This window comes from Heloderma suspectum, chromosome 2 (assembly GCF_057233095.1).
Source record: "Heloderma suspectum isolate Gila_16-S chromosome 2, 16-S_ref, whole genome shotgun sequence".
In the NCBI taxonomy this organism is placed as follows: domain Eukaryota; kingdom Metazoa; phylum Chordata; class Lepidosauria; order Squamata; family Helodermatidae; genus Heloderma; species Heloderma suspectum.
Window position 1 is genome coordinate 71,095,564 of NC_139459.1, and position 12,223 is coordinate 71,107,786.

A 12,223-nucleotide genomic window follows, 5' to 3' on the forward strand; every position below is an offset into this window, starting at 1 on the left:
TAAAGGGAAAACAAGCCGTGGCAAGCCTCAGAGCGCCTGATCCTCTGTCAGGAGTAACATGGGGTAGTGAGCGAATAACCAGCCCACCGTAGCTTGTTTTCAGGGTGGCTTATTGGGACACGTGAACCAGTCCAATGTATCTTACTATATTCTGAAATTTTTATCAGTGTGTGTATACATTGACCTGTTAATAAGTACTTAAATAGCTGGTATCACTACAAGATAATACTGAACAGTACCAAAATCTTCCAACAAAATCTTCCAACAAAATCTTCCAACAAATCTTCCCAGCCGAAATATATGTCCTCAAATAGCTAACAACTATGACAGTCAGGTAATGCATTTTCTATAATATAATGTTTGCTTCGGTGGTCATTAGTACAATTGTAATAAGGTTTATTGTTTTATTTTAATGCCAGATATTACTTGAATCTAGTATGATCTTGCATCTAGTGTATTCAATAGATGCTAACATACAGTTCATTTGTCTATGTAATAAAAACCATTCTTTTCTGTGCTAAATCATCTTGTTTCGGCAATATTTGGCTTTTTATATGCTGCACAAGAAAGTTTCTTTGTTTTCATTAAAGTAAGTAATTTGATTTTTTAAAAATCACAGATAGATATATATCCTGAGCTTTATGAAAGAGCACATGCAGATATAGATATGTAGTATCACACCAAAGCCTTAATCTTCTGGCAGGAATAATATGATTTTAATATCCTGTTGTGTAGTAACATCTTACTCTTGAGGTTATAGGTTCTTAGTATGTTGTTGATTGAATAGTCTCACTGAATCATCCCTTTAGGTCTGTTCCTGCTAGCTCACAGATGTTATCTGTGGAAATGCAGTGTTTTGTGGACTAAACATTGGTGTTTGTTTTTTACTGCAGGATAAGAAATGGCTTCTGAATCATGAAGACGTCACACTGGGAGAATTACTAGGCAAAGTAAGTAATCACCTGATCTAAATGAGAACTTTAGGCTTAGAGTCCAAAGTATAGTAATGACTATGAGAACTTTTCAGTTTCTTTGCCACCCCAATATGTAGCATTTCTATGTTGTGTAGCAAAACATAAAAATTGCTGGAATTTAAAATGTTCATCATATAAACAATAGGCAAAATCCCATTGAAGTTAAGCATTTTAAGCATAAAATCAAACCTATTGATTTTAAGGAGGGGTTTAAGTGCACTTCCATTGCAATGAACAAACAGGCCAATGCTTAAATTTGGTAGGCTCATGCCGTAAGTGGTAACTTTAAAATTGCTTTGTGTTAGTGTTGTATTAGAAGTAAGAATGACTGCAGGAATCACAGGGCCTCAAACACAATTGTTCTTTATACAGCACACACAGAAGTAAGGGCTTAGCAGAAACTCTGCCCACTGTTGCTGTTCCCAATTCTACAGGAGCTGCCAAGGTACAAAAGCAATAATTAACCCACAGTACCACCTAGAATACATAACATTTAGAATGTAATGTTAACTTTTGTGAAGGTTATATTATTCAGAACAGTTAGCTGCAGGAGTTAATATTGTTAGAAGCATTTTTAAGCAATCAACTATCCAAGCTCCTGTAAATTATTAGTTTCCCATCTTTCCACATTTTTCCATTGCTACCACTGTTAACATTTCTTTTTTGCAGATAGTTCTCCTTTTTGTTTTTGTTTGTTTCTGAAACTTATACCTTCAGTGAGTGGCCAGTTGGTGTTCCCAGGGCAGCATACGATAGACCAAAAAATACAAATATTTCAGAGCATCTAAAACAGATGCAGCTTGAGGCCCTCTAGATGGTTTGACCTAAAGCTCCCATAATCCCTCACCATTAGCTGTGCTGGCATGGCTGATTGAAGTTGTAGGCCAAAACATGTGGAAGGCCACAGGTTGCCCACCCCTAATCTAAAACATGAATAAAACAGATTTACAAAAGCTACATTTTGGACTGAGGAATAAAACCAGATGTGGCGAAAGCACTCTTGTGTGATTTATACATGTATCTGTCCTATTCATGTGTAACATGGGGAAGGATATTTTTACATAAGAAGGAGCATGTGGGTAAATGGAACTGAATCTTTCTCTTCCCTCATTCTTCTCTGTTGCTTTGAATCCCCCTATTGGAAATAGGCTGGGAGAAAGGTGTGTGAAAAGACGTGAGCACAGCAAGGTAGGGCAGGGGAGGGGGAGGGTTTAGCTTCTCTCAGGTATAGATCCCTTTTTTGTGTAAAACAGATATCCCTCCTCACTTTTTTATGCAAACAAAACAGCTCCATCAAAAACACACATAGTTATTCCTGCCGTATCTAGTTTGGCTCTAACAATAACGGGGATTTTTTAAATTGCTACCACTGGGTAAAAATACTGATGGCAGAACTAGATGTTCACTGAAACATCTCCTGGTATCATGTAGTTAAAGCCAATGCATGACAACATCGTCTTCATGTTCAGTATTTCCCACCCTGCAACACTTGCTTGGCTGCAGCATTCAGAGAACAGAGGACAATGAGAAAGTGCAGAATGCAGTGACTTCATGTCATGCATCTGCTTCAACTGGACATTATTGGGAAACGTGAGGAAGGGATGTGGCTGTGTGGTTTGCATTCTTTTGTCTGGTAGCCTCTAGTTTTGCATTCAGCTTTTGAGATAGGAACTGAAAATCACAATGGTCAGATCTGTGGCTTTTAGTTGGTTTCATCTGCAGTTTATACATTTTACTGAATATTGTTCAATGATATTGTTCAATGCTGGTATGATATTGGAAGGGTGGGATATAAATTTTCCCAGATAAAATGAATAGTGCAAAATACAGATATAAAGGTTATAGCCTTTAGGCTCATAGTACATTGGTTACTGTACATAAAATAGTAACACATTTGGGTATGGCATATATTTGGTATTAATCACATGATTCCCAAATCAGAAACATTTTATTTTTGTACAGGAAACTACAGAAAATATATAGCTCCTTGTGAGGTGCCAAGCACTAATTTAAGATTTATTTATGTACAAGATTTATACACTGCTCTATGTCCAGTAAAATATCTGAACCATGAACTATGAAAAGAGTAATAAATAATTGTTGCTGTCATCATCAAAATACAGAATTAAAACCTTTAAAATCCAATTGTGTGAATAAAATGGCTTGTTTAAATAAAAGTCAGGGATGGCTTGTTTATATAAAAATGTTTTGAGCAGGTGCTGAAAATGAAACAGTGTTGGTGCCTGCCTGAGGTGCCTAAGCGGCTTGGGACCTTGATATTTGAGGGAGCACCTTTCCCTATATATGCCTGCCCGAGAACTGAGATCTGTTGGAGGGGCCCTCCTCTGCGTCCCACCAGTATGGGACATACACTATGATGGGACATGGGAAAGGGCCTTCTCTGCTGTGGCACCTCAGTTGTGGAATGCCCTCCCCCTGGAGGTCCGATTGGCGCAGACATTGGTCTTGTTTAGGTGCCAAGTAAAAATGTGGCTTTTTACCAAAGCCTTTGAGGGCTAAATGCATTCCCTAGCACATTGTTTTAACTGTTTTATTATTTTAGATTTTAACTGGTTTTAGCTTGTTTGTTTGATATGTTTTTATGTGTTAAATTATTTATTGTTTTATATTGTTTACATTGATTTTATCTGTATGCCACCCTGAGATCTTAATGATATAGGGTGGGATAGAAATGTTTTGAATAAATAAACAAACAAACAAACAGGCAGGCAGGGAGTTCCATAGAGAGGGAGAATGCCCATACCTTAATGATGCAACTTTAAAAAATGAACCATCATTAACCGTAGTCGAATAATGACATGGATAATGAATGCAGTGCTTTACATACTTGTTCTGAAGGCCGAACATACCTGAGCCCCAAACCTAAACACACTTAAATTATATGAACATTTGTTCTGAATCCACCCACTGAAGTCAGTAGAACTTAAGTGAAGATAGTGCTTAGCTTGAGTCAGCAGCATGAATGACTCTGAAGAATATATGTTTCATATCTTATGCTCTGATTAATAAAAGCTGCCTATATGGAGATCAACAGATTGCAGAACACAAAATGAACAGCTGGTCAAATAGCACCTGCCCCACAAATATGGCTGGATGGAAGGCATACTATGGTTCCGAGATGAGAAGTTGAAAAGTTTGGCGAAAAAATAAAATAAACACTAGTTAAGGGATCAAGCTTTTGAGTTCGGTTTATGAAAAGTGTGAAGTTCCACAGAGAACTGTCAAATAATTTAGGTCTGGAATGTGTCTCTCTCACCTTGACAAATCGTAAATTAATTTAATTAAAATCACTCTCTACTGAGCCCAGTAATTCCAAAGAAAATTGCTGCTGATTTATTTTGTAACATAAAAGCAGATACTTCGTATTTGCCACTGCATGAGATCATAAGTGTTACAAAGAAAGCATGGTTTCTCTTTTCTTCAAAAAGAAAAATACCTGATTAAAGGTTGCTCCTACTCAGTCCTCACAGTTTTGTCCTTAAATTTGAAGTTGTGGATACAGAAGTATGGGCAAACCAGATTAAAAAAATTAACAGGAACATAATGTTACATGGAAGTAATATTAGCTAAAGAATTAATACTTAATAAAATCTTCATTCAAGCTTCATCATCAGAATTTTTTTTTTTCTAAATGTAGCAGAATGTCCATGATGATTAAATGGTATATTTGGTTCAAGAAACTGTGGATGGAGCTACATATTCCATCTGAACCTCATGTCTTCAAAGTCCAGGCACTTAAGAAGATCTGAGATGGAAGGGCACAATTTGCAGAGAAGTGATAGGCAGGAGGGGAGGATGTTTGACTCTTCCACCAGTTTTCCCCTGCAGCTCCCTTTCCCTACAGTTCCAGTTCCAGATCCAAGCCTGTGCAACGGAAACACAAGTCTGGAACCCTGCTGGTGGAGACGTTTGGGGAGGGTTAAACACTACTTCTCTACTGCAAGTGGGGGTCAGGAGGGCACAATGTGCTGTGAAGAAGCAGTGGACAGGAGAAGGATGCTTTCCACTTTCTCCACCTGTTAGTTTTCCCCCAGGACAGGTGCCAGATCTGTGTTTCAGTCTCACACACACAGTGTTTAAAAACCTTTTCCGCCTTGAGAGAGATAAAATAGACAAAGTAGTACCTTGTGTTGTCGTACCAAACTGTCTTGATGAAAGCAGTATGCCAGCTCTTGAAGCTTTATGCAAGAGTAATGGATACCTCTCATATATTAGGCATGTTCTTGTTCTTTGCTCACTAGGCGGTATGCTCTTGCCAGCATCAAAACAGAGATGGGGAGATGTTCACTACTGGAAGCTGCAGGGTGATGACCAAGACAGCTCAATATCATATTTGTAGCTGTACAAATTTCTGTGACCCCTGCAGGCTGCCAAACTGTCACTGCTCCATTACCTTGCAGGCTGTTTTGTATGAAGGAAGCATCTGCAACCTTGTAGGTCCTTGTAGTTGCCAGTTTGTGTGAGAGGACCCTGGCAGTGTACATACCTGCCCCCCCCCCACACACACACACACAGACCACAGCCTGGTACTTCTGGGTGTCAGCTGTGCAGATCTCCTGTGTGCTCTGGGCAAGAGATGTTTTCAGTATGATTCCCCAAGCTTTTGGATGTTGGATGATAGCAGGGTCTCTGCTTTGCCATTCCAGTCTGGGCATATTGTGTATACAGCACGAGGGCTTTATACGTTTATTCAACACCAGGGACAAGTTTGGGGCAGACATGCATGGATGCATGGTTAGGTGCATGCTGAACTTCCAGATGGAGCCCTCAGCCATACTAAAACAGGCCAGATCATTCTCGTCTCCAGTTTATGATTTGAAATGTGCTGGAAGTGTTGTGGGTGAAATCCAGAGAATGCTAGAGGCACATAAATCCAATTAACTTAAGCACATAACTGTGAGCTTATATCCCATTGATTTAGATAGCAACTTAACTTACTTTGGATTGTGCTGTAAGGCTGCAACATAGAGAGCCCTGTACATGAACCTCTTTTTTCTGTGCAAGCGGAATGCTGGAAACACACTGTGCACGCACAGCCCTTTCCTATGTAACTTCTAAGCATAGGATGTATCAGTCTTATTTCTGTATCCTATGGAGATGTGTAGAGCATAATTTCTACTCAGTCATCCACGTTATTAAAGAAGATGTTGACTTAGACATATGGAGGTTCAGGACCCTCTCATCCCTGGCCAAGGATTGTCCTTGGGAAAACAGTGGGAGTGGACCTTGTGTTTGGATGCTTCCTTCCCCGCCCATCTCCCCTGACCCTCAATCAGTGATCCCCCCACCCCACTATGGCCAACACTTTAATAGTCTTGCTGCACCAGTCAGATACCAGTTCTTGCCTTCATCTATTCTCCCCCTAATGATGCTGCCTGAAACAAGTCACTTTTGCCTGCCTCTTGGCAGGGTCAACCCTGCAAACAATCTAGGGAAACCTGAACCAAGAGATCCCATGTTCAGGTAAGTGTGGGATCTCTTGATTTGCCCGTTTGGGGCGCTGAGGGTGAACTCAGCGCCCCAAACGCTAGAGTTTGGGTGAACTAGAACTAGAGAGGGGTGGGAGGCATGAAAAGTGAGAAACCAGAGGGAGAAGCATGAAAAGTGAGAAACCAGAGGGAGGAGCATGAAAAGTGAAAATCCCAAGAGGAGGGCAAGAAAATGTCCGTCCGTCCCCAAGTCAGATCTGCATGTGTGACCAATTAAAAGTGTCAAATGTGTCCACAGGCCCAAAAAGGTTGCTTACTCCTGACCTAGATTGTGATCTTAGGGAGAAAATAACCTCTGAAATGGGGATGACTTATGTTTATTTATTTTTTTACTTCTTTAGCATGTCTGCCACAATTCTCTGTTACATGGAACACCCAAAGTGATATACGCATGCCAAGTCTAAAATACATTAATAAAAGCAATCAGCTAGAGAAAAACCCCAACACACAAGAGAATGGCATATAAAATAACCACAGCCTTATATTATATTCAGTTGCCTCATATTATACAAGGAACACCTGCTGAAACAGACATTTGTTTTTCCCCTGCTTGTGAAACATCATTGGTATAGGTCTCATTTGGAAGCATTTTCCATAAAGTGACACAAATGCTGAAGTGGAGAAGGCCCTGCTCCATTCCATCATAGATTTCACTTGACTGAAAGAAGAGCGACTGAGCAGACACTAAATGATATAAACACACACATGGAGGAGGCAGTCTTGAGAGACTGAGTCCTTATAACTTACAGATTACATTGACAATACTACAGTATTTTCTCTCTCTCTCTCTGTGTGTGTGTGTGTGTGTGTGTGTGAGAGAGAGAGAGAGAGAGAGAGAGAGATCTCACCAGAAATAAACTGAAAGTTCTTACTTAACTGCAACACCCTATCTATTAGTTTTATCTTCTCCTCTTACAGCTTGTGTGTGTCTCTTGCACTTTCTGCTTTCCAAATTAGTCTGGATATTCACGTTCAGGTTTGTGTGGTGGTGATTTAAAAGACTTGTTTATTATTTTCAAAAGAGTTTTCTCTGTATGTTCTGGCTGTACATATTGATCTTTATATATACCTTCACTTAAGGCAAAAATCCCATACACAGTTACATCAGGAGAACCTTTAAGATTTAGCCACATACTCTCCTTCTGAAATAAAAACAGCTAAAAGAGCTGTTACCTTTGATTTCATTTTCCTTGGCTGGTTTTGCAGCTTTGTAAGAGTGTGTTCTCTGTGCTTTGAAAGAGGGTCATAAGCTTAGGGCCTGGAATCTTTGTTACCCTGGTGATGTGGGAGCTGTGCTGCTTATTCTCACACCACCAGGGTAATGTGAAGTTTCTGGGAAGAGTCCATACTGTGGTGCCTTCCTATACCAGTGTTAGCCCAATTTTTGAGGACTGGTGCTGGCATCGGAGGAGTTGTACTGTGGGCTCCTCTTGCATGATCCATACCTTCTCATGTTATCTGAATTATGTGGGAAGGAATGGCACTTCTCTGTCTCCCATGCCACTGGAGTTACACGTGTGTCGGGCACAAGTACTGAAAAAGAAGAAACTAAAGCAAGCCATGTCACTGATGTCCTTTTCCTCAATATGCTGCTTCTTCAGCCTTGGACAAAACTGGATCATATACCTCGAGGCTAAAATTGCTTAGATTAAAGTGATTTCATGGTGTCATTATATTAGTTCAGGTTGCATTATTTCAACTTTCCTACCTAATTATTCTTTATCCTGTGGCAAATCTCAGTAACAACAGTTTTACCAGACTTTCTGTAAAACTTAGAAATGTAGTTATTTTTATGAGTCTTGTATTCTAGCCTGACAGTAGGACCATCAAACAAACCTAGGTATAAAGAGAAATATGTGAAAATTGGGTGAGGAGCAATTGACAGCTTAGCTGATGCCTCTTCAATGTCTGCCTGCCTGCCTGCCTGCCTGCCCGCGCCCCACCCCCTCTCACACACACGCACACACACACGCACACACTCACACACACACCCCACCAGGTATTCTGCAAAATGGTCCAAGAAGTGTCATGGAAACAGTAAGCGGACAATGTTTCTATTTAGTGTAGATTATTAAGTAGCCCTAATTGCAGCATCTCCCAAACTTACAATAACCAGAGCACACTTTTTACCTTAATTTTAATGGGTGGCAACTCCCCCATTTGTCACCAACATATAGAGGGGAACTGGTGAAAAATATGGGTATTAAAGATTCTTGGTCCCTGCTTTGCCAGTAAAAATAATAAAATTAGCATCTGCAACTATGTACATGCCCAACCAGCCACGCCCTGACTCTATCTATCTATCTATCTATCTATCTATCTATCTATCTATCTATCTATCTAATAAGAGGAAGGATGTTTCAGTGAACAGCATCTTGGTATGCCCATGCCAGCCCAGTGCTGATGCTGGGCCTGATTGCGGTGGGCCCCATTACCTTCCCTTTGCCCCCCCCACCGGGTTGTGGGGTCCCTGGCCTAGCTGCAGCATTGCCCAAAGGCAGCCAGCTTCCAGGCAGCAGCTCCTTATAAAGGTCCCAGGGAAGAGGGTGGAGCAGAGCAAGTGGAAAAGTTTACCCCGATAGTTCTAAGTGTAGACTCTCTCCGGAAATCACAACCAAATGACAAGACCCTGAACAAAAGCTTATGGCAGGGGTAGGCAACCTGATGCCTTCCAGATGTTTTCAACGACAGTTCCCATAATCCCTGCCCATTGCTCATGGTGATTGGGCTTATGAGAGTTGTTCAAAACACAATTGGTAGTATCCAGTTAGTCCTATGTCAAGTAGACCCATTGAAATGAATGAGACTTGAGTTAGTTACAACTAAGCTAACTCCCATTTATTTCAGTGAGTCTACTCTACATAGGACTAGCATTGGATACTAGCCAGACTATGCCTACCCCTGCCTTACAGTCTGGATAGAGGATATTTAGGAGGGCAGAGAGGTGGGCTAGGATCAGCGAAGTGAGGCCAAACACTTTGCCCCTCCATTCTCGCAGCAGCAGGAGGATCCTTCTCCTATTTCTTTTTCTCCCTTGTAAGGAGAAGCCAGGTGACTTGGCTAGTTGCACCCCCATCCCACCCCCCACCCTTTTAAGTCTTGGAAAGGAGCTTGGGCTTTGTGCAGCTGATACAGAGAAGGACAGGCATTGAAAGGAAGGCATGTAATAGGCATGCCAGGTCGTTGAAAGGAAGACAACCGGGTTTGGTGGGTCGAGGAGTGGTGGGAGGACTGGATTACTTAGGTACATTTCTCCTACTGTTCTGTCAAACCCTTTGTGAAACACTGAAGTGTTGGCTTGCTCACGTTGGATGATTACAGTGAAGTAAGGCAAGTTTAAAATTATATTTATTTAAGGTATTTTTAGGTTTCTTTTTGAGGGCCAAACCCTTACAAGGTGACTTCCAATATATAAAAATAGAATTAATGCTCAAATTTAGCCATAAAACAATGGTGGAATTAATAATAAAAGAGCAATAAAAAGAGCAGTATCAAAACAATAACATACAGCCCAGCAAAATAACCGTAACATCAGTAGAAGTAGGTTAAAACTGTTCTCACCAGAGGAAACCAGCAGCACAATAGTATCCCTTTAAGAAAAAGTAGTTGGGGCTTTAAAGCCTGCTTATGGTACAATTCTATACATACTCAGAAGTAAGTCTCACTGAATTCAGTGGGGCTTACTCCTAGGTAGGTGTGTGTAGGATTGCGGCCTCAAAGGCCTGTAATGATGAGGCCATATGTACTTCAGTTGGAATAGAATTTTACAAGCATGGGGCCACCGCCAAGAAGACCTCATCCCTCATGTCCATCAAACAAATTAAGATTTCATTTGTTCACATCATTTGGTTACTGCCCGTTACAAAAAAAAAGTCCTCAGGGCAGTTCACACATAATGGGGCAGACTATAAGATATTAAACATTTATTATATAAAGATGGTGTTTGACTAAAAACTTGATCATCTTTTCCAAACCTATCATCTTTTCAAAAATGTTTAAACTGAATTTATTGAGTTAAAAAAGTGCATCTCCTTCTGTAACTCATGTAGTAAGCTTATATAAAAATATTTCTCATTGACGCAGCCATGTTGTGATGCCTTGTGATATTTTTCTGCGCTGTAGAATTTTATTTGGCTCAGATCACCACTATCTTTGTTCACTGACAACTTGTAAAATCTGCAATTTCAGGGTAATTTTGGTGAAGTGTATAAGGGAACATTAAAAGATAAAACCCCTGTTGCTGTAAAAACATGTAAGGAAGACCTTCCTCAAGAGCTGAAAATCAAGTTTTTATCAGAAGCCAGGTGAGTGGTGAAAACTGAAATAAAATATGCACTTGGGATCCATTAAATATGTAAATGTGGATGTAGTTTTAAAATAGATCTCATTTACTAGGTTGGCGCTAACTACTCAGTGCTTTCTACCTGAAAACTTATTTGAAATGAACAGTGGTGTTATTGTCACATGGATGGTGGTGGAGACCCCCCCCCCCCCGCCCTTTTGAATGAATCCTCTCTGGAAGAAATATCTGTTTTGGGAGGAGTGTGTTGTATGAAGGGAATCCAGTATGGTAATTGTTGTATAGGTAGAAGGAATCACGGTAAGACTCAGCAGGCCTCAAACACAACTGCCCTTTATTTATCACACACACAATTGCAGAACTTAGCAGAAGCTTCGCCCACTGCTGCTACTCCCAGCTCTATAGGAGCTGCCAAGGTTCAAAACAATATTAACCCACAGTACCCTCCCCGCCCCCCCAAATACATAACAGTAATAAAGGTGAAAATAAGTATACATCCTACGTAAATCAGTATACATGTGCTGGAAAAGGTTGCAAGTTAGATTATCTTACTGCTAAAATAATAGCTGGCACAATCTCATTGTTGTAGTAATAATCAGAATTGGGACACTCTCTTACTCTTGAAAACATCTTGGACTGAACTGATTTTACTGTTTTTTGCTGAGAAACCAGCAGCTATGGAAGTTATTCCATACTGATTCCTTACTGAGACTGAATTAGTGTATCTTTAAACATTTGCTATACTTTTAAATAAGGTATCTCAAAGTAGAACTGTACAGAAATCTTGCATGACCCTTAATGCCTCTCTAGGTTTATACCCAGCTACAATTTTCATGTATGGCTTTGTGTGGTGTAGTAGTTATGTAGCTGGATTTTCACATGCATGTGTGACTTCGGTTTCGTATTACTGCTCAGTCATGAAACTTAGCGAAATATGCTTCACAGGGTTACTGAGACTATAAATGTGAGTGAATTTGAGTTGGAACCTTGCCCGTGCTGAAGCCAACTATAGACTGATAGGTAGTGGAAGAGTTGATTGTGTTCAGCCAAATTCCTCTCAGCCTTGATCTTTTCTTCAGATCTTTAGTGTTTGGGTCATGGTTCCTTTGCTCTCTGCCAAATTCAACGGGGTATGCAGAAGGCATGGTCTAAAGGTTCTGCATGCATTCATGCACACTGGGAGCCAAGAAGGAGAAATAACACATGCCTGCCCCAATGCAGCTCTTGACTGCTCTATGTGCATGGAGCCTCAGTTCCAGTGTTCCTTGCCCATAGCAAGATTGGCAAGGCAAACATCCTCTGCCTTTCACCCACCTTTCACCTCTGCCTTTTACTAGGGATCCAGCATCCCTAGTATTTGTATGGAGGTTGTACCTTCACAGACTTCGTGGTAGGAACAAGTCAGTGGCTGGCTGGGTGTTTGGGTGGTGGAGTGAGGG

At 40.6% G+C, this 12,223-nt stretch overlaps 1 protein-coding gene across 3 annotated transcripts in view; it reads left to right on the top strand.

Annotated features, from left to right (window-relative positions):
- The window catches only part of FER (FER tyrosine kinase), a 223,864-nt gene that overhangs the window by 129,384 nt on the left and 82,257 nt on the right, over positions 1 to 12,223 (top strand). For all 3 annotated transcript variants that reach the window (XM_084833846.1, XM_084833845.1, XM_084833847.1), the window contains 2 exons: positions 894 to 950; positions 10,673 to 10,788. In XM_084833846.1, coding sequence (XP_084689972.1) covers positions 894 to 950; positions 10,673 to 10,788 — 173 coding nt within the window. The remainder of the gene's footprint in view (positions 1 to 893; positions 951 to 10,672; positions 10,789 to 12,223) is intronic.